Raw genomic sequence first — 23,360 nt, forward strand, 5'->3', positions numbered from 1 at the left:
CCTGACAAGGTAATTTTTACAAAGTCACTGCTGACATGGGTCCAATCCCAGTTCTATTGTAGTCACTACTGAGTGATCTCAATGGGAGGACTTCATACTTTCACTGTAACAGAGACTTGGACTTTCATTATTAGTTCAGGGCCCTGCATTCCCTACTGCGCAGATAAAACATTATTAGCTATGAGGACATTATGTTCCCTGATGACAGCAGAGAATACACAGTAGTAGCCATTAAAGATCAACATTTACCAACAGATACTTCATCCAAAGAACAGTTACTTCTATTTTAATTACAGTGGAAATGTTGGGTATCATATAGATAGATAGATAGATAGATAGATAGATAGATAGATAGATAGATAGATAGATAGATAGATAGATAGATAGATAGATAGATAACTGTGGTCCAATACCTACTTTTTAGGGAAAACTGTACTTAAGAAATGGGTCCAGGAATGTGCTTGCTTGTTTTCTTTTCTTTCTTTTATTACCTGATTTTGCCCTGATTTACTCTCATCCAAGCCCCTTTGAAACCAGTCGAAATGCAAAGGAAATAAATCAGTGGATTATTTGGCCCATTAAGTATTTTGATGATGGTAGGAATAATTATGTTGCATCATTCGCTGTGCAGTTTATTGTGAATACAAAAAGAGGGGAGAAAGGAGACAGAGGAGAGAGAATCTCTTTTTGTTTTGTTGGTTTGTTTTTTGTTTCTTAAGCATTACTGTTAAACAATTAAAGACATTTCTCTCTTTTTTTCCCCTCTCCCAGAAATGCCAATTTTGGATTTTGTTTTGTTGTAATTAATTTATTGCTAAAATATTAATAACCAAGCATACATTTTAGATCATGTTTCTGGGAATAGTTACAGGCAGTATCCTTTGGCTGACCTCTGAACGTTATTAGCTAGTGGTGTCCTTTTCACTGTATATAGCTCGTAGTGACAAGTTATGGGTTTGGTCCAAGTATGAATGAAACAGAGATTCCTTAAGTGCCACACCTTTTTATACCCATAAGAAGACTTTCTAATCCATCTTTCAAAATAATTGATTCAGTTAAAGGAGACTAATTTAACTCAGCTGATGTTGGTGTGTAATGTTCCTACGTGTTCTTTGATTAGGAATACAGCATCAACAATACATATCTGTTTCTCTAGACACTGCATCCTATAATACTTGTAAAGCAACTTCCAACAGTCCAAAATTTTAGAAACAGAAAACCAAGGTCCATCTGTCTCTGTGGGGTAGGTATAAGAATGAGGGTGGGGTTTGGCAGCTGGAATGTGAGTAGTTAGGCTGACTTTTTGAACTCTATCCTCAAGCCATGCCAAGTCCCTCTGGTCCTGCAGACTAGAGGCATGTAGGCTCTTTGGATCTAGTATACCAAAAACTTGTCATAGGCTATGTCTACACTGCATAGTTATTTCAGAATAAGATATTCTGGAATAGTTATTTCAAAATAGCATGTCTGTACTGCAGGGAAGCCTCAAAATTAGTCTGAAGCAGGCTTCCCTAATGTAGACGTGCTATCTCGATTTAGAGCCCCAGGAAGAATAACTTAGTATGACCCTGGTGAGGGGCTATTTTGAAATAGTAGATCAACAAGAAGTGGAGCATCTACATACACCTTATTTCAAAATAGCTATTTTGGAATAGGCATTATTCTCCACAGAATGAGGTTTACAGAAGTCGGAATAAGCTGTCCGTTATTTCGAAATTATTTTGAAATAACTGAATTTCTGTGTAGACGCTCACATAGTTATTTCAGAATAACGGCCATTATTCCAAAATAACTTTGCTGTGTAGACACATCTTTACTGTTTTGTTTCTCTCTGGGTTCATTCAGGAAGGATCACCAAGGCCAAAATGACAAAATACATACATCCCACAGAAATGATCAGTAGCTTCTCCTTAAGCAGCCTGCTGGAGGTCCAAGATCACCTCTATTCATCTCCGGAAGATACTGAATCAGTTGTTACTTCTGCCTGGCCAGTCAATTTCCATCACAGTTAAACTATCAGTGCATGTTCAGCCCTAAGAAAGAAATGCCTTGCAAATGACTTCTGGTGTTATGAGGTCAGGGATCTATGCACTGCCTGTAGACATTATTTCTTATGAAGCTGCAGCATTTGAGTTTCCAGGTACATTGGCTGTGCTGAGCATCCTTTAACAGTCAACATTTAGATAACATAAGCTATTAGGTCTTTTCCATCTTAGTAGCCAGCTGCCTTCCAGGCTTCTAAGGGGTCACCTGATGGAGAGGTGCATGCTTCAAATGTATCATAAAGCATAGCTGAGAGCTCAGGGAGGACATTAATATCAACACTTTATAAGACAGGTACCCCATGGGCATCTGAGGAGCAAGGATCATGAAGCAGATGGCAAACAAGATGAACTCTCTTTCCTGTCTGATCAGACATGTCATAGCTGTAAAATTTCCTTTAAAGCAAAGAACAGTGTGCCAATCCTGAGACATGCTGAGCACCCTCAAATGCCATAGAAGCCAATAAGAGCTGCACCCTGCAGGTTTTGGCCCTATGTTTCCTTTTCCATTTTATCTTTGAGACAGCTGGTAATCTTTGATACAGAGCAAGACATTGGGAAACCTGCTTTCTATCTCCAATATTATGTGTATATGGGGCTAGACAGGTGTGCGTTTAGTCATGTATGTGCAAAGTTACAGATTTTCACACACACACGTCCAATGTGTGCACACAAATGTGTAGCCTCCTTGGACACTGAAATATAGGCCCCTTCATTGTTTCTATCCCCTTTTATTCCTGTCTTTACCTTTGAAATCCCTCAGTCAAATTCATGTTTCTCTCAAGTGCTGGCGAATAAAATAAGTTAGTTTAAATAATTATTTGCTTATTGATGCGGAGTGGATGGGGAAGAGTCTCCAAGGAAATTATTTGATGAACAATATTTGACCATCCATAGAAATGCCTGAACAACCAAAAATATTTATTTGGGAATCACTTATTTGGGGATACTTTATTTTGTCTATTTGTGAATAGCATTCAACTAGCTCTTCCCTCTGCTGTGTATACCAGTGCCCGTCCACTTATTCCATGTGTTCAGACACCTTCTCTAACCTTCTGTATAGACACGGACCACACAGTATGCAGAGTCCAAACGTGGCCTCTTAAGGCTTTATTAACAAAATAATTAGTAATATAATGATCAGCTCAGACCTCCTACCAGTGTTTGGCTACTCTTCTTATTTCCCTCTTGGGACTGCCGAGGCTGCGTATTATATCTTTTCTCCCCTGAGAGCTGCTCTTGTCTAACCACATCAATACCATCTAGTGGAGTAAGGTGTGTCAGGCAAACACTGCCAGTCTATTGCATTGCAAGTATACACGTTCTCCTATCCTGTACATATCAACTGTTCAGCTACTCATGATGTAAGCATGATTGAAATTAAGCTGGTGTGCTCCTGTGCTGTGCTGCAGGAAGACGACAGCTGGCTGGGACAGTTGGCAGCAGTAGGAGGGTCAGCACGCTCCCAGCCTGGCACCTGAGGTGGCCTTCAGGCTGCCCCACTAAACAGTAGGCAGCCATGCAGGTGAAAGAGACTGGCTGTGGATGCCGACTCCCATCCGGGACTGCTCCAGCCTGGAAAAACAGGGGGCCTGCAGTGTTACATAGCAAGTCACTGCTGCTCTTCTCCCCCTTCACATCTGGGAGTGAGGGGAAAGTACACAGCCTCTTTCTCCTGGCTGCCCAGGGGACAGGCAGAGGAGGAATTCATGTAATCTGTGCACTTTCCTCTCACTTGCTGATCATCATGGAAAGAAGAGTAACAGTGTCCTGGAATGTGCAGCTGTGCCTCCCCCCACTCTCCAAAAATGGTGCCCTTGCCCCCCTCCCACATACCCCCCCTACATGCATACTCAACCCCTGCCCTGAACCTTCCTCACTCTACTCCACATTTAATTTCTTACAGGTACTGTCATATCACACACTCCTTCCTTCGCCCCTGCTCTGATCCCCCTCCACACTCCCTCCTGTGGGGGTGCAACCCAACAGTACCTGTAAGAAACTTAAGTTGCTTTCATCCCTGGATGTAAGTGCTGCTAAACAAAATGACTTTTGTTGCAAAGTCTCCTTTTGTACTGATTCAGTCAGTTTAAGGTTAGCCTGTCCCAGTAGACCCATTGCTTCCTCTGTTGTACTGGCTAACTCTTGGCAATTGCTGGAGGAGCAGCAGATAATGTGTCTGCAATCTGCTCTCATTCAGCCATATCATTGCTACAAGCAAGAGAATTAGTTGGGGACTACATTGTCTTTTGAAATATTGTCAGCCATGGAACTTTTTGTCCACTCACCCACCTCCCCAAACTCTTTTAATAGCATCTTTTGTTGCATTCAAGTTGATTGCTTACATTAAGTTTTATTTCACAGTAATTTTAATGATCTAAAGAAGAGTATCATTTAGCTGACTTAAGGAATGCACATCTCCTTTTACAGAGGCTTTGAACATTTATGACTCTATAATGGTTAATTTTATAGAAAATTTGTGCCTCATTGCAGGGATAGTTTAAGATAATATCTTTGGAGTGGCTACATTTCACATGCTGAAAACATGATGTGCTATAAGTTGCCCTATGTTCCACAATCTATTTGAATGCAGCGCGAGAAAGGTAACATAATTACAGTAGCTGATAAACATTAGTATCTCTATTAGATAGCAGTTTCATCGCACAAACTCCTGCTGACTTTAGTGATGCTGGGTAACAGGAAAAGTGAAGATAAATGTCCTATTGTAGCAGACATTTTCCCCAATACCACAAATAGGACATTTAGGGTGCATCTACACTCATAGACTCATAGACTTTAAGGTCAGAAGAGACCATTATGATCATCTAGTCTAACTCCCTGCACAGTGCAGGCCACAGAATCTCACCCACCCCTCCTAGAATAATCCTCTCACCTATATCTCAGATATTGAAGCCTTCAAATACTTTGAAGACCCCAAGATGCAGAGAATCCTCCAGCTGTGATCTGTACCCCATGCTACACAGCACCCTTATCTCAAAATTTCAATCTTCTTTCAAAATAAGGTGCTATTCCAAAACATCCCTTCCCCCTTGTGAAATGAGATTTACAGGGATGTCGGAATAGTGAGCCTGTTATATTTAAATATAACGGGCTTGCTCTTAAAACACAGAATAGCTATTTCAGGATACCAGAGGTATCCCAAAATAACTCCACTCTGTAAACATAGCTTTACTTTGCAGAAGGCTGGCAAAGAAGAACAAACCCCATTGCTGTTCTTTTTGTCTGCACTGGAGCACAACAAAAGGGATGATTGCTTTCTAGAAAGTGATACAAGTTCACCTAGCTGTGTATGCCACAATAGGGGCAATCTGATGCTGATCATCTGTAAGGTCAAGAGGGATTTTTTTCCACCGCATATAACATTGGCCAGGTAACTAGGAAGGCTTTTTGCCTCCCTCTAAAATACTGGCTTTTTTGGAGGTAAGAGTCTGCACATGATGGACTTAAAGAGTGATCTAGTGTGGCAAACCCTTTATCCCTCTGGTGCGGGGTGTTAGGGAGGGAACTAGAAAGTCTTTTTGTGCTTTTTTTAAACAAAGTTAAGGGAGTACCAGATGGCAGTTGAGATATGAGATGCCCTAGCAAAAATTGTTCAAGCTTTAATATTTTAGTTGGGGCAGCTGCTACTAGGTCCAAATAGGCTGCTTGGCAAAAACTAATATGGTAACAAATTGCTAATCAACTGTTAGGCAGCCACACTGTCCCTCTTGATCAAGATTCAAGGCAAAATGCAAAAGCAGTAGGAAGCTGCTGGGGATAATGTGTAACTATTGTTGTGTCCCATTTTCCTGAGAGCGTATTAATTCAAAGCACTGACACATGATAGTGAGATGCATAACTATGAGCTGTATTGATCATGTCTGGACCACTTGGGTATTCACACTGCACTTGACTCACCAAACCCCCCAAGTCCTGTCTAAGTACATCTTGGGCTCCCTGTGAAACCTGGCGTGGATTCTCTGGCAGAGTGGGGAAGGGAGTGGATGGGTCTCAACACCGATTCTTCCAAAGACCCAGGCAGGCTCTATTATCTACTATGATCTTTTCAAAATAATTTCTAAACAGCTCTGGTATTGAAATAACAAAAGTAGCACAAGTTCCCTCCTCAGAAGAGATTCAACTCCCCTTGCAATAGAAAGCAAAGGCCAGGCTGCTTTTAAAATCTTCAGAGAGTCTACTGAATTCTCAGCCTTACCCCATCTTCTTAATACACTGACCTTTGCAGAAGACGTTTGGCCATGAAAATATTATAAGGCAGCTATCTCGTGGGACCCATTCAAGGGGCTCAGTGAGAGAATTTCACAGTGAATTCAGCATTGATGCTTTTCCAGTAGAGTTGCAGCCTTCACTGGTCATTATTCCAAGGGTAGAAGCCAGTGGAATGGCACAAGCATATTCATGAGCCTAAATTCCGATGGAGATGTGGGCTAGAGCACTTTATTAAAAACATTGGATGCACAATTCCACATGAAAACTGCACACATGCTTTCATGCCTGTTTTTTGTTATTGTCAAGACAGTGTGTGAAGAGTTGGTACATGTTAATCGTGGCTGTTTGGGTACTTGGTTACCCCATCTGCACATATAATGTAGGGTTAGTTGAATGTGCAAATAGAGCATGTAATTGCTCCAACATTTTATATACACTGTTGCATGCCTCATTTCTTTAATAAAATATTCAGCTCCATTGAATAAAAGTGGGAGAGATGATCTGAGGTCCTGAGAATATTTAAAGTGTCTGGTTATGGGCTACGCTTCCTGACAGAGGAAAAATCTGCTCATGAAAAGGGTTCTCCTGAGGCCCCACAGTTCACATGGAGTCCATGGTACCAGAAAAACTCCTACTGAAATCAAAGGAATAATCAGCTCTCAGATTCAGCAGCTCAAGGAATTCTTTGTTATGCTGCCTTTCAAAAATCTCACATGAAGTATGAAGGAATCCCATTTATCTTGGCCAGATGAGCAAGGGTGAGTGTATGCAGGTATAGAACACAAACTACTGGAGTGAGTTAATTGTAACCCAGGTCCATTTCTTTATAGTTTGAGGCAGGCTTATTGCACATTCCAACTTCCCAGATTTCTGGCTATCAGAAAGAGAAGCCACGTATTATGAAGCAGAGAAACCAGCATAAGAACCAAAACAAAAGGACACAGATAGTGCTCAGTGGCCCCACCGTATGTTCTCAGGGATGGTAAAATAAATGTGTTCTTTCCAGGCAGTTATTTAAGGCCAGCATGTGAGTGGACTGGAAACAAAATAATCACTGGAGAGTAAATGTTAATCAGCTTTGATTCTGGACTGAAAACCTTCCAGTGTTGCCAAAGGACAGTAACAAAACATGCAATTAAGAAAAATGGAGAGCCATTTGGATCCCAAAAAAAGGAGTTTCCTCACTGCCCAGGGTCAGCTGAGTAGTTGGATGGATTTAACTTGAGCAGCTGCATCAGCCAGCTAGTTGTGTGAGTCCAAGAGGTTCCAGAGGCAAAGAGAAAAGTTTAAAGATACATTTTTCACTGTCATCTGAGGCAATTGAAATTCAGTGGGAGTTGAGTGCCCCAGGCACCTTTGAAAATCCCAGCCACAAACTGGACATTACCTACAAACTTGAGACTAAAGAAACAAATTGCAAACTATTGCTCATGGCTCTTTTTCTTACTTGCCCGCACTGAAAATAACACTCTCTTGTAATTGAACAAGTCACAAGACTTCCAAAGCATAGTATGAGGGACTGATGTGCAAGTAAAAAGACAGTGCCAAGTCAGTCAATGGTGAGGTCATTAGTGGGATAGAGTAGGGTAGATAATAAACCTAGGTCTCTCTTCAACATGGTTATTCTATATCTATCTATATCTATAAGAGATTCGTGTGTCTGTCTGTGAGTCTTTCTGCCTGTGAGTCCATTTGTTCAAGAACGCCTCTTAAATAGTAACTGCTAGGACTACCACATTTGATATATGGCTTCCTCTTATTCTAACTTGAAGCAGTGCACCTGGGGCCAGCACCGCGCATGCGCCGCACGCCGGGGAGGAAGGGACCGGCCCAGATCATTCAGCGGGCGCACATAAATGCCCCGGCAGGCGCCATGGTGCCCGCGGGCACCACTTTGGGAACCACTGCATTAGGCCATCACTCTCCTTACTCATTTCTTTCTTGGGTAATAATAATGTCTTGCATATAATTCTGGAGGATGTTGGAATACTTTAGAAACTCATATGCAAGGATCTCTCTTTTTCTATCTCATACACACACATAGGCTGTGTCTACACTGGCATGAATTTCCGGAAATGCTTAAAACGGAATACTATTCCGTTTTCAGTTTTTCCGGAAAAGGAGCGTCTACATTGGCAGGCTGCTTTTCCGGAAAAGCCCTTTTTCCGGAAAAGCGTCTGTGGCCAATGTAGACGCGCTTTTCCAGAAAAGAGCCCCGATTGCCATTTTCGCAATCGGGGCTTTTTTCCGGAAAAGACTACTGGGCTGTCTACACTGGCCCTTTTCCGGAACAGTGTTCTGGAATAAGGACTTATGCCCGAGCGGGAGCAGAATAGTTTTTCCGGAATAGCGGCTGATTTTGTACAGTAGAGCATCGTTGCTTTTCTGGAAATTCAAGGGCCAGTGTAGATAGCTTGCAGCTTATTCCGGAAAAGCGGCTGATTTTCCGGAATAAGTGGCCCAGTGTAGACACAGCCATACTGAAATGTAGCTACTACTTGAATATGACAGTTGGGGTATGTCTACACAGCAGGGCCAAAGTCAAATTAAGCTACGCAGCTTCAGCTACATCAATTGTGTAGCTGAAGTCGAAATAACTTAATTCAACTTTTGGTGCTGTCTACACAGCAGGAAGTTCAAGGAAGAACACTCTTCCTTCGTCTCCCCCTATTCCTCATGAAATGAGGGGTACCATGAGTCAGGGTAAGAAGTCCTCCAGCTCGACATCATTTCAAAACAAAAGGTTTGTGGTGTAGAGACACACTATGATGTTTTGGAATAACGTCAGTTATTCTGAAATAACGCTTCTGTGTAGACGTACCCTTGTTGTTTCATCTCCAGTTTTCTTCACCACTCTATAGAAACCCAGTATTCATCAGAGTTTGAGGGGGGGTTTATGTGTACTTGAGTGTGTGAATTTAATGATGATGAAAGGTGCTAAATTGACAGTCTAAGACAACAAAGTCCTCCATTTAGCTATCCAACAGTTACCACCTGGTCAGCTGCAATTTAAACTTCCCTGGCACACTTTCAGTCTCCATGGCCCATTCCACCTTGGCCTTTCTGCATAGACTATCAGAAAGGGGCCTCTGGATGTCAGTTGTGATATGGACACATGTCCTTTAGAAAATTGACTGAGATTCACTAACCTATTTCGCACCACTCAATGTTTTTGTCCTGGGCTAGATTTGAATGAAGCTTTAGAGGTGAAAGGCTGAAGGAACTTTAATTTGTTAGGCTGCTGAGATATACCATAGTTTACTTTTAGGACACTGTTTGTCCATAGATGACCATTGTGACCAATATTCTACACCAGAATCCTTGACAAACACCTGGAAATGAAAATGTTAACAGACTCAATAGAAACTTAGTTCCCTAAAGAACAGCAGTAGATGAAGTTTGTGTGTCATGATCATTGGGAAAATCTCATTAATACTGACTGACTCACTTGTCTTGATTATTTTTCCATGCTCAAATATTCCAAATGAGAAGATTCCCATAGTAATGACAATTTAACAGTATTCAAGGCTTATCATGTGCCAAGTCATGTCCAGGTGATTGCCAAGAGATATATGTGAGATAAATGACTAACTGCTCACATCTGAAATGTCTAAGCACTGAGAGGAAGGTTCTGTCCTGCAATAAAGCTACTTAGCACACTCCTGGACACAAAACTTCCTTACACGTGGAGGCGATGGCCCTAAAAGGCTTTGCCTTTCACTGGGGGATCTTCAAATGGTGGAGCTACCACAATGGATCTTAAATCACTCCAGCAGCTGCCACAGGCAAGGGAAAGGAAGTGTGGCTGGGACAGTCCTGCTCCCTGGTTATTATCTACCAAGGTAACAGCCCCATGTGCTCTTAGACAATCAGCACAGTTTATAGCATCACACAAGCTGTTCTAAGCAGCCACAGGCAACCGGACCAGTGCAGAGACACCCAAGAATGAGGGCATAGACAGATGACCTAAAGACACATTTGCACCACACATAACTTGCCAAGTGATCCCAAGCTGCAGTTCAGGATCCAGGTTCCCGGAGGGAGAAATGTTTAGCATCGCATAAGAACATGGGAGCCTAACTAGGGACAATGATATGTAGTTAAGCAAAGAAAAAATGGACGCTGACTATCAGGAAAGACTTTCTGATAGTGACATTTATTAGATTATGAAATAGTCTCCCTAAGTCAGAGGTAGGCAAAAGTGCCTCCGCAGGCAGAATCCAGCCTGCCATGTGAGTTGATCCGGCCTGCGGAGGCCCTGCCACTCGCCCCACCCCCAGGCCAAACAGGATCTGGCAGAGGGAAGTGTGCAATGTCTTCTCCCACCCTGCCCCCACCCTACAAGGAGTGCATGGTGCTTAGAAGCACTGCGTGCTCCTGGCAGGTTGGGAGGAGACTTCACGTGCACCCTCTCGTCTAAGTCCTCATTGGCCTGGGGCACAAAGTCTCCACCCACCCTGCTAGGGGTGCAGCGCTTCTAAGCACCGCTCGATCCTTGCAGGATGAGGGGCAGGGTGGGAGGAGACTGCATGTGTTCTCCCTGCCCCCAGGCCAATCAGGGCTTGGAAGCAGGGGAACCATGTAAAGTCCCCTCCCACCTTGCAAGGGGCTCAGCACTTAAAGTCAACTACCAGCTGGCGATTGATTCTAAGCATGGCGCTCCCCCTTGCAGGGTGGGGGCACGAAGCGAGATACTTTGCGTGCTGCCCCTCCCCAGGCCCTGATTGACCCAGGAGCAGCAGGGAGGAGCATGTGACATCTCCTCCCACTGCCAGGGGCATGGGTACCTAGAGGGAACCACCAGCTGCTCAGAACAGCTGGCAGTTCTCTCTGGGGGGGAGGGGGCAAGGACTTTGCACTCCCCCATCCCCAGACCAATCGGTGTCTGTGGGCAGGTAAGCATGGAAGTATCCTAGCCCTTCCCTTCTGCCTGAGCCCCCCTTCAAAAAAATTTTGAAGTGTCCCCCGGTCAAATTATTGCCCAACCCTGCCCTAAGTTGTTGGAAGATGCCTTGGACCTCAGGCATACTGGTCAGGAGAAGGCACTGGAGAAGACATTCTAAAAAACAATCCTGCATGAGTTCTGGAGCTGGGCAACATGACCTACTCATGTCATAACAGTACAGTGTAAAATCATCCCCTTAAAATAAACGGTGCTGCTGGAGTGACGTGCGCCTGTAAATGAGGTCCCATGCCACAGGAAGGCAATATTGCAAGGTTTGCTAGTGTTCTCGCCTGTAATAGCCTCATTCATAATGATTACCACAGTAATATACTCAGGCATTCTTACCAAATTATAATGTGCTCTTACATGAGCCTAATGTAGTCATTTATCTTTGGGAGAGAGAGGGGAACTTAATTCTGCATCTGCTGGGACAAACAATTACAAATTGCAGAGAAGCAGTTGAAAGAGGCAGAAGAGAGAAATTGGCTAAGCTGTTAATAAGCCTTCCAGTCCATTCCTCTCTCTGCTTTGCTGGCGCTTTGGCTTGTGCTGAGCTAGCAGCCCAGATTGTGCCATGCCACTCCACAGCCTCTTCACCACGTCATAGATGATCTCTTCTGTGAGTTTTCAATAAAGACAGATACAGGGCTGCTTAAATATCATTGGCAAGTTAACAAGACAATCTACCATAGGTTGTACTCTGGCTTCACAGCTGTCATTGTGCTTTTAGGTACCCTCTTTGTAACAGCCCTCCCGAAATAATAAAATATTCATAAGCTGTGTTCTGTTTGTTTAAATCATTCACCTTTTCAGGAAGGGGACCATGATCCTGCAATTTCTCTGCTGGGATACAGAAGAGCTGGTCTAAAAAAATGTCAATTATTTTTCATTGGAAATATAAAAATATTTTCATTTTTTATAATTTTCCTCCAAAGTTTTTTTTTATGAAAAAGCATAACCCAGGATTTTTAGGTTTTCAAAGCTGTTTTTAGGTTTTTTGGGGTCTTTTTTACTGAAAATTTAAAATGTTTGTCTTTTATTTTGGGGGTTTCATCAAAATCCCAGAATATGTCAACCATGAGGAAAATTTTCCATAAACATTTTTATTTCGATGGAAAAGCCAATTAGTTCTCCACTGAAGAAAGAGGAGAAGGAAGTACCATCATCTCCTTACAGTTAAGTTAGGTGAAATTCCTGGGATTCATTTGCATAATTGCGTCTGGGTGCTATGTCAAAATACCCTATTTCGAAAAAAGAAACACTATGTAGACGCGGTTATTTCAAAAGAAACCCCTTCTTCTGAAATAACCCTTAAACCTCATTTTATAAGGGGTAAGAGTAATTTCGAAAGAAGGGTTTTCTTTCGAAATAACCGCATCTACAGAGCATTATTTTCAAAATAGAGTATTTTGAAATAGCGCCTGAAGGTGATTATGCAAATGAAGCACGGGCAATTCAAATCCACCCTTCATTTGCAATTTTGTTCATTTGCATTTGTATTCCTCTCTCAAAAAAGGAATGCAATGTAGACATACCCTTCCTGTTCGACTGTTGTAATTCACTAGTGCAGTGTTTCCCAATTGGTGCTCCATGGAACCCCAGGGTTCCGTAAAGCAAAAGTAAGGGTTCCACGAGAACGCGGCATTGCCCCACCCCCTCTTAAAGAGACAGAGTATTTTGCAGGTTTTTTTGCTTGACCAATTCTGGCCGGGCTTTTTTTCGCTTGTCAAAGTTTACTCTGGGAACCCTAGGGGTTCCTTGAAATTATTTTAAGCTGAAAAGGGTTCCGTGGCCAAATAAAATCAGGAAACACTGCACTAGTGATATAGGCCAAAAGAGAAGTCCTAATCTTTCCCCCACACTCTCCAAATCCAGCTGCTCCAGGATGGGAGAAAGTGGGTGTGCAGCAGCTGGCTTCTCTAGCATGTATGCAGCATGATGCAGACACCCTGCACAGAAGTATGGGAAGATTTTACTCTCTTTGAGTATGTCTACACTTGCACCCTAGTTCAAACTAGGGATGCAAATGTAGACATTCGAAATACTCAATGAAGCAGGGATTTAAATATCCCGTGCTTCATTAGCATGATCTCGCCGGTGCGTTACTCCAATCAACAGCTGTTTCTAAAGTGAAAGTGCGCGCCGGGACGCGTTAGTTTGAACCAAACCCCTTGGTTCAAACTAACAAAATAAGGAGTAACGTTAGTTTGAACCAAAGGGTTTGGTTCAAACTAACACGTCCCAGCGCGCATTTTCACTTTAGAAACAGCTGTTGATCGGAGTAACGCGCCGGCGAGATCATGCTAATGAAGCGCGGGATATTTAAATCCCTGCTTTACTGACTATTTCGAATGCCTACATTTGCATCTCTAGTTCGAACTAGGGTGCAAGTGTAGACATACCCTTTTACTCCCTGTGTGGACATGCAGGACAAGTCTAAGTCTCTATCTCTTAAAATACGGAACAGAACATTTCAGAACAATCCACCAGTCTGCAAAGTATTTTTAAATGCATCTCTAATGAGCACAGAAACCTCACGGCAATCCTTTGTTGGGCAAGTTTTCATTCCTTCTAAAGGGAGTTTTTGTCTAAAGAAAGTTTCAGAATCAGGCCCCTATATTTAGGAAGAGGGGCACAGAATGAAAAGGATTTTAGGAGTTGAGATTGGCATTTTTGTTACTGAAGCTGCGTTTTAACTGTACCTTTCCTCCCAAGCTTCACAGATTGCTCTCTTTTCCCAATCCGGTCTGTTCTCTTCTTTGCTGAATTCTGCTCTGTGTTCCAGCTTTTCCTCTGGATGCTCATTCTCCCTGCATGGCAGCATTGATTCCTCACGCTTAGCCCAGAGTTTGGGGGATGGGAGAGAAGCCGACAAAACAATAAGTGAAATGGTCTCAGCCTGCTTGCCTCTCAGGATGGCTATAGACACAATCATTTTGTAGTTACTCTCTGAATGAAGCATTTGCATACACAGAGTAGCCGTCAGAGTCCTTGGGCAAGGTTGCAACTGATATAGTTCTGTCTCCTTTAGCACAAAGGGTTTTGAAGAGTTAACCAGGCTTTGCTCATTGAATGTGAGAATCAAAAGATCCTGCTGGCATGCAAACATCTTATCCCAGGTGTTTCTTTCTGTCCCTTACCCCAAGAACAAGGCACTACGTCTTCTGTCCTCGTTAGGTAAAGCTAAAGTCATGAGCTACTTTCAACTGATAATAAATTGTCTGATGAATAAATGAGACAGAACCCAAGTTTCAGGCTGAGTGTATTCCTTTGTAACTTGGACAGAGATTGAGATGTGATCAGATCAGCTCCTGCTTGGCAGGAAACACACTGTCTCAGCACCCCACGGTTCTCTGCATACGGTCCAAAAACAGTTCTGTAGAAAACCGCATCCATCCTTCTTTGATTGGAGCAAGGGTTATTGTTAGACCAGACTTAAGAAGCAGGAAGGCGTAAATGGCAACGGTGTGCCATTGGAACCAGGTTTGGGTTCTATGTTATCTGAACCATCTATGTTCATATAATCACTGGATTTGGTGGTGATGGGGGATTTCAACTATCTAGACGTATGTTGAGAAACTAACACAGTAGGGAATGGATCATCCAATAAGTTCTCGGACTGCATTGGAGACACTTTTTTACTTCAGAAGATTGAGAAAGCTACTGGGGGGAAGCTGTTCTAGATTTAATTTTAACAAATAGGGAGGAACTGGTTGAGAATTTGAAAATGGACGGCAGCTTGGGTAAAAGTGATCATGAAATCATAGAGTCTGTGATTCTAAGGAATGATAGAAGGGAGAACAGCAAAATAGAGACAATGGATTTCAGGAAGGCAGATCTTAGTAAACTCAGAGAGCTGGTAGGTAAGATCCTGTGGAAAGCAAGACCAAGAAGAAAAACAACTGAAGAGAGCTGGCAGCTTTTTATAAGGACATTATTAAGGGCCCAAAAGCAAATTATTCTGCTCTGTAGGAAAAATTGAAAATATTGCAGGAGACCACCTTGAATCAACCAGGAGATCTTATATGATCTAAAAATAAAAAAGGAGTCATATAAAAAGTGGAAACTACGTCAAATTACAAAGAATGAACATATGCATACAATACAGGTATGCAAGGTTAAGATCAGAAAGGCAAAGGCAAAAACCGAGCTAAATCTAGCTAGAGACATAAAGGGTAAGTTACATGTCTGCAAGTCACCAGGGCCTGATGAAATGCATCCTAGAATACTCAAGGAGCTGGTGTAGGAGATATCTGAGCCGTTAGCTATCATACTTGAAAAATCATGGAAGTTGGGAGAGATTCCAGAAGACTGGAAAAGGGCAAATATAGTGCCCAATTATAAGAAGGGAAATAAGAACAAACCAGGAAACTACAGACCAGTCAGTTTAACTTCCATGCTAAGGAAGATAATGGAACAAGTAATTAAGGAATGCATCTGGAAATGTCTGGAAGATAATAAGGTGATAGGTAACAGCCAGCATGGATTTGTAAAGAACTAATCATGTCAAACCAGTCTGATAGCTTTCTTTGATAGGATAACAAGCCTTGTGGATAAGGGTGAAGTGGTAAACGTGGTATACCTAGACTTTAGTAAGGCATTTGCCATGCCAAAGCTCACTCTAAATTGACCCAAATCCAGGTGCTTCTAATTTTGCAAACTTAGAGCTGAGTGTCAAGCAAATATGGAGTCAAATTTCAGGTGAATCCTATGGATTTGGGGGCTTGGGGATAAATGGCAAGAAAGTTGAATGGTATGAACATAAAATCAGGCAAATCTCTTTGTCAGAGTTTATCTTTGGGTCTTGCATGCAAATGCATATGAATTTGAACTAAGGAGAAGACGTATGCAAACTTCTGTGAACCAAACCTATGTATGTTTCACATGCTCTGGATAGCTCTGACCCCAAGCATATAAGAGATCTGATTTTCCTAGCAGGTATGTCTTGCCAGCCTAGTACTCCCACAGCAGTCCGATAATCTGGAATATATTTGGCATATTACAGTTTAACATTGTAACACAGTTCCTAAATGCTATGATGTTGCACCTTCACACTGACTCCATCAGTGCATGACACCTCTGTCATGAAGTGACAGGTGGCACCATAGGGCATTTCATCTTGTTGACTTGAACTTCATAAGAACTGCCTCACTGAACCAGAACAATGGTCCTTCCAGTCCACTTTCCTGTTTCCATCCTTGGCCAATACTGGCTTCTCTGGAGTCAAGAAGGTGCAGTTATGAGTTAGCAATAGGCAGGTGTGGGAAACTGTGGCACAACAGCATCTTGAGCAATTTTTCCCCTGAGCAAATATGACTATAAGATAATTCTTGGTGTGTGAGTTGTAGTTTGATGTCTAGACTGAATGACCCAAGCTATTGCTAGCATAACAAGTCATTGCTCTTTATTTCACCTGCAAGACTCTGATGTGTCATGTGAAATAAGGTAGTCATGCACCTTGGTTTATTTTTTTTTAAATGGTGACTCCCTGAACAGGATCCAAGATCCTTAGGCAGACAGATAAGCTTGTGAAAGAGAGAATTCTTGATGTCTGAAACACATAAATTTTCTGATCTCTGACATTGGACTAAGGGGTATTTTAGAAGCAATTATTTCTTTACTACTGCTCTATCACCCCCTGATTCATATCCCTGAGCAGAAAAGAAAGCTTAGCCCAGCTCCTTTGCCTTTTTTCCACTGTCCTTTCCAAGATTTTTTTTTTACTTAAAATTCTTACACTGTAGAGAATAGTAGCTTCTGAGAAAGAGAACATGTTGCCCATCATAAATAATCACTCGAATAGAAATGGTTGCAGAAGGGATACATTTATAATTGTATAGTTTGTGTGTTCTGAATATCTATGGCACCAAGACTCATCTCTCATTCACATTTCTTTCCAGTCCCATTCAGAAGATAATGCCACTAAGTCACTTGTCATTTTAAAAATACATAATGGAATTAATGAGACATGATTCAATTATGAATCATTATTATTATTATTCTTTGGGAAGAATCTTCAGCTTACTAGGTCTTTCCTTCTCCCCAGCATCTTGGATAACATGTCATGGTGCACCTAAGCGAAATAATCCTTAATCTTTTCAAAAGGCAAATTTCAAACCAATGGTGGCTGAGATAGACTTCAAAAGCCTTTTTGTTCTTTGTGTTTAAATCATGGATATTTATAACAAGAGATGGGTGAACCAGTTTAGATAAAATATGATCCTTGAGCCAAACTCAAATTGCATGTTTTTTGAGGAAGGGGAGATAAAAGAAGAAAGAGGTGTTCTCTTAACTATTATTTTGATCGCTATTCACCTTCTCCTGGCCTCAGGGCTTTCTGGTCCTTCCAGGATCAGAAGCTGAAGTGCCAAAATATCAATCATCATCATGCACTGTCAGAACAACCATCCTCATAGTACATTGATGCAACTTTTACAACTTAGATTTTCATAAAAAATATTTCCCAAATATATGAAACTAGTACCCGATGACCCCATACTATCCTCAGTACCATAATTGTAAAGGGATGAGGAAAACTTTGTCTACAGAGTAAATGCTGTGAGGAGAAAGATCTGGCAGTCAGTGAAAATCTTGGCGAAAGACATGGGTGTTTCAATGCTTTCTCTGTCACCAGCTTCAAGTAATTGAAACCACACTGCCATGAGTGCAAACTTTCGACTAACACTATAGCAAAGTTATCATCCAAATTTAGCAATGGTGCTTTGCATAGTAAATCTAGATAGGCCAGGAAGTAAAGGATTCAGAATCTACAAAGGTCCTGAAGGGAACCCAGCCTTACAGCATATTACATTCCAGTACACAGTATTTTCCTTGATTCATGGAATCAGGTTGCCTGCAAATCTGGAGAATCTAGCCAGAACAATACTGCATTTTCCAAGCATCTGCGTTATAAGTCATCAGAACACAATGTTCATTATCTTGGCTATTGCCACAGCTAATGAAGCAAAATAACTTTTAAGAGGCTCTAGCAGCCGAACCTCCTTCTCTCACTTACAATAGTTTTCCATTGATCACTTGGGTTTCCTCTCTCTGTGCCCTGGTGTGAGACTCAGGCAGGTTTTGGTTTGAGCTGTTTTTGTAGGTGATTGCGGCATGTTTTTATTTCTTATACTTAGTCATCTATCAGTTTGTTCACCTGAGAACTAACCAGCTGTGAGGGCCCAGATCAGAATTTGTAGCTCTATCAGAGGGCAGAGTTACCGATGGGGGATCCATGTCCATTCCCATGGGTGGGAGAAGGAATTGAAAAATGAAAGCCTCGCTCTTTTTTTGCTAGTGACTTGTGCCAGAAATTAACAGAGGTTTTCAGCTATCTTGTGCTGTGATATGACATGCAAAGCCCACACAGTCTTTAGAGCAGCTATCAGTACATGGCAATTACAAAACCAACACGCTCTCTGCTCTTGGTAGCGTGTCCTGAGAATAAACAGATGTCATTACACAACATAAGGAGAAAGGATGGTGTTCCTAGTGTCTGTTTGCCAGAAGCTGGGAATGAGCATTGGGAGATGGATCTCCTGATCCTATAATAGTCTATTGCCTATTTATGTTCATTCGTTCTGGGGCACCTGACATTGGCCACTGTCGGAAGACAGGATACTGGGCTACATGGACTTTTGGTCTGACTCAGTATGGCCGTTATTATGTAACAAAGAGGTAGACATTTTGGGCTTGTCTAGACTACGGGGAAGATTCGAAAGCGGATATGCAAATTCTGCAGGAATTTGCATATCTTCTTCCGATCTCACTTTTCAAAGCAGAGCTTCCGATCTCACTTTCGAAAGTGAAAGTAGTCAAGATGCATTTTTTTCGGCAATCCCCCTTTTTTCAAAAAGCCACTGAAACCTCTTTTTTTTTTGTTTTTTTTTTGAAAAGAGGCTCTTTGAAAAGGGGGGTTGCTGAAAAAAACACGTCTTGACTACTTTCACTTTCGAAAGCTCCACTGAATTTGCATATCCTCTTTCGAATCTTTCCCGTAGTCTAGAGGAGCCCTTTATTACCGAACTCCATGTCATTTCAGGCTCTTTTTAATTCCCTAAGGCCATAATCAGTTCCTTGTCTAGGGTGCCCATCTTGGCAGGGTATATTTAGCCCACTGTAAATAGCTCCATAGTCCCCTTTTCCTGTTCTTTTTTTATTGCAGACCTTCAGACACCTATCATGTTTGTGACAGGGTCCGTTCACCACTGGGTCACCCCCTTGAGGTTGCATCTGGGGATTAGCTCTGTCTGGACTGAGGCCCTGTTGTGTCACTCACTGGCATTGGAGCCCCTCTTGTTGTCTAGGAGTCAGAGAGCTTCCTCCCCGAGGCCTGGCTGTCTGGCCGGCCAGGACACTATACAGTTTTCCCCTCCTGCAGGTAACAGTGGCTCATCAGATCTGCTATCTGGCACCATTCCACACAGTCTTCCCAATCAAGACTGGGCCACTTCCATAGTGGCTAGTGGGGGATCTAGGCCTGCCCACTACTTGGAATTCCAGCTCAGGGATCTTAGAGTCAGCAGTCTACACCACCTCCACCTTGCTGCCATTTCCATGGGCTTCTTTCTGCTCTGTCCTCTACTGGCTTTCTTCTCCAATGCCCCTGGAGTAACCTCTTCCTCCAGCCCTTCCTCTGCTTTTACCCCTCCAATGCCAGTGTTCTCTTTCTTTGCTCCCTAGACCCAGAGAGTGACTGCTGACCTCCATACTGTCACTCCCTTCGGCTCTGATTTCCTGGCTTTATTCAAGCTTTCCTGCCCAGATGGGCTACATCTTCAATTAGTGCTTGTCATCAAGCCTCAATCTCCTCCAAGGTGCAGCCTACCCAGTTAATTTGCTCTTGTGATCCACCTTAACTCCTCCATTAGTGATGTAGGTAGAACACCCTATCACAGAGGACATATGGCCTTTAGGAGCAGTTGGATTTTCAGAGAGTATGTCTACACTGCCACCCTAGTTTGAACTAGGGTGGCTAATGTAGGCATTCGAAGTTGCAAATGAAGCCCGGGATTTAAATATCCCGGGCTTCATTTGCATCTTGCCGGGCGCTGCCATTTTTAAATCCCCCTTAATGCGGACTCCGTGCCCGCGGTTACACGCGACATGGAGTAGGTAGTTTGAATTAGGCTCTCCATAGGTAGCAGGACCAGAAGAGATGAGGAGTAGCTTTCTACCACTAATAGTGTTTGCCTAGACACCCCCTTTAAAATGATATGCTTTGGGAGCATCTGCCCCTAGCATTCTGCTTCCAGTGCCACCCACATCTATCACTTTTAAAATAGCAACCTGTGACTCCAGGTTGTCAGACTCCTTGATCGATGAGAAGGATAGTGAAGATAAGCTGGCCTTAGAGTTGTATATATTTCAGGCACTGAGAGTGAGGAAAGTAAAGTAATAAAGCAATTACCATCAATAAAAGCTTGGAAGTGAGGGGTGGAGCTGATCCACAGAGGCTCCTTTGTTGTTGCAGCCAGGCAGGGTTTAGGAAGTGCAGTGAGGCCGCCCACACTGAAAAACCACCAACACTAATAATAAACAAGGGAAGACAATGCTTCAGAACAGAACAGCCGGGCTCAGCCTTTCTACCTACAGTGATCTGCAGAATACGCAGAGCAGCTCCCAGAAGCCTCGCTCCCCTCAAAGCCATTGGGGCAACCCCCGCTGCCAAACTGTGGGAGAGCTGTCTAACTGTTTAGATATAAATGTAAAAAAATCAAATAATATCACCTCATGGCATTCATGAAAGAAAAATTAGGCCTGGCCCAAATCATATTGGATCTCCTTTGTCATTTTCTTCAGGATTGGGCCCTCAGAGGATGTGGACTAAGCAGGGCTAGATTCATACTCTACTTTTCACACACACACACACACAACACACACACACACACACACACACACACACCCCACCACCACCTGCTGTGCTAGTGGGAGTCCAGGTGCGGTAGTGTGCTGATTCACATTGAGGAAGAACAGATCATGTTTCCACCAGCAGCCATTCCTTGGGGATTATACCTGGGAAGGACAGCTTCCTTGGGGATTATACCTGGGAAGGGCAGCTTTAGTTTCTGCTGGGAAATGCATAAAGCCCCCACCATAAATAATACACAGGCAATCAGTGGTTTCTCTGGCCATGGCTTCTCCATTGCTGGTACTCTCCACCTTTGGTGTTGCAAAGACTTTCTCTGCCCCATTCACCTTTACTGCAATGTTAGTGAAAAATGCAGCCTATAGATATGGTTATAAACTCCCTTTCTAGTGGACTTCCCAGTTGAAATCCAGGGCATATCCAGCCCTTAGCCTAACTGATTAACACTGACTCACCCATGGCCACCTTCATAGTATTCTGAGAATAGCATTCAAGCTCATGATTCATCCACATTGGCAAAATGCTTTGTGATCCTCAGTGGGGGTGTGCTATAAAATACAAAGATGAGCCAGCGTTGGATCTGGGTTCAGATTCCACTGAAACAATTCACAAATATTGACATCTGAGGATTTGGTCTGAGCCCATTCTTGACACTTTATCTATAGTTATTGATATTGCTATTGTGCTGCTTTATTGATCTGAAGTATTCATAGAGAACCCATCATCACAGTACCTAAGCTCAATTATTAATTAGCATTGTTAGTCATTATTATTTTATTATATTCATTTTGGGTAGTTGTATCTTACAAAAGGAAAACCAGTTTGAATAATGGCCCTAATATATGAACCTGGTCAAAGTTCAGCCCCAAGCTTGAACTGAACCAAACTTTTCGGGAGGTTTAAAAAGTTTAGTTAACTTTTCTCCTATTATGTGTTACATTCATGGTAGCCTCTGAATGTACTCTTCAAAAGCAGTACACTTCTGGAATCCTGTGTACTAAGTCTAACAGACCTACAGGGTTAACCTGCCACTAGCTATGTCTGGGCTGTTTGTGGAAAACTTATGTTTGAGTAGCTTCAGGGGGTAGCCGAGTTAGTCTGTACAGGATAAACTTAAAAAACAACAAAAGGTCTGGTAGCACTTGATAAACTAATGAAACACGTAGATGGTATCATGAGCTTTCGTGGGCACAGCCCACTTCTTGTGGTGAGAGTGTGATGGGCTGATCTACTGCTTTTGCTTACAGTGCCTATACCGAGCCTTATAAGGTGTGCCCCATCTCTGTGGTACCCTTGGAGGACATCACATCGGACGAGGAACAGAAGAGTTCTGAAGATGAAGAAAGTAGCCAAGGGGATCCCAGCCTCATCCATAAGGTAAGAGATCTGGAACGATCTGGGGAATGCAGGAAACATCCAAGGGAGAAGGGAATTAAAAACAAGGATGAAAAACCACTCAACTCTTGGATATGTCTACACTGCCCCTGGCAACAAGTTCTCCAGCCCAAGTTGGCAGACTCAGGGTTGCGGCGCTCACAGTACCACTCTAAAAATAGTTGCATAGAAAGTGCTTCGAAGTGGGTGCTCAGGCTGGAGGTCATGTTCTGACACCACTCCTTCACGTGGCTTCAGAGCCCAAGCCACAATTTCTCCACAGCTTTTTTTAGCATGATAGTGCAAGCCCCACTAGCCTGAGTCTGGTGTCCACTCGGGCTGTGAAGTGCACACCCACAGGCTTTGTAAGTGTACCCACCAGTAGCCACCTCTCCCGGCTTTGTGCTTACAGCTAGCCGGGGAATATTGGAGCCATGAGCACTGCCTTTCTTCAGTATTATGGTAAGGAGTTGCTTCAGTTGAATATACCAAAACCCACAGACCTAAGAAGCAAAATGCAGGACAATGTAGCACTTTAAAGACTAACAAGATGGTTTATTAGATGATGAGCTTTCGTGGGCCAGACCCACTTCCTCAGATCAAATAGTGGAAGAAAATAGTCACAACCATATATACCAAAGGATACAATTAAAAAAAAAAAGTGAACACATATGAAAAGGACAAATCACATTTCAGAACAGGAGGGGCATGCAGGGGGGGAGGAAGGAAGGAAGGTAAGTGTCTGTGAATTGATGATATTAGAGGTGGGGAGAGTGGGATGTTTGTGAGCTAATGGTATTAGAGGTGATAATTATCTTGTTAGTCTTTAAAGTGCTACATTGTCCTGCATTTTGCTTCAGCTACCCCAGACTAACATGGCTACATTTCTATCACAGACCTA

The 23,360-nt window shown here is 42.7% G+C and overlaps 1 protein-coding gene across 5 annotated transcripts in view; it reads left to right on the top strand.

The window, feature by feature from the left end:
- Positions 1-23,360, top strand: part of FGD5 (FYVE, RhoGEF and PH domain containing 5) — a 183,181-nt gene that overhangs the window by 66,069 nt on the left and 93,752 nt on the right. For all 5 annotated transcript variants that reach the window (XM_025189558.3, XM_025189555.3, XM_025189554.3 and 2 more), the window contains exon 3: positions 22,333-22,462. In XM_025189558.3, the coding sequence (XP_025045343.3) occupies positions 22,333-22,462 (130 nt within the window). The remainder of the gene's footprint in view (positions 1-22,332; positions 22,463-23,360) is intronic.

Source organism: Pelodiscus sinensis, chromosome 11 (genome assembly GCF_052426305.1).
Source record: "Pelodiscus sinensis isolate ZL-2025 chromosome 11, ASM5242630v1, whole genome shotgun sequence".
NCBI classification, from domain to species: Eukaryota; Metazoa; Chordata; order Testudines; family Trionychidae; genus Pelodiscus; species Pelodiscus sinensis.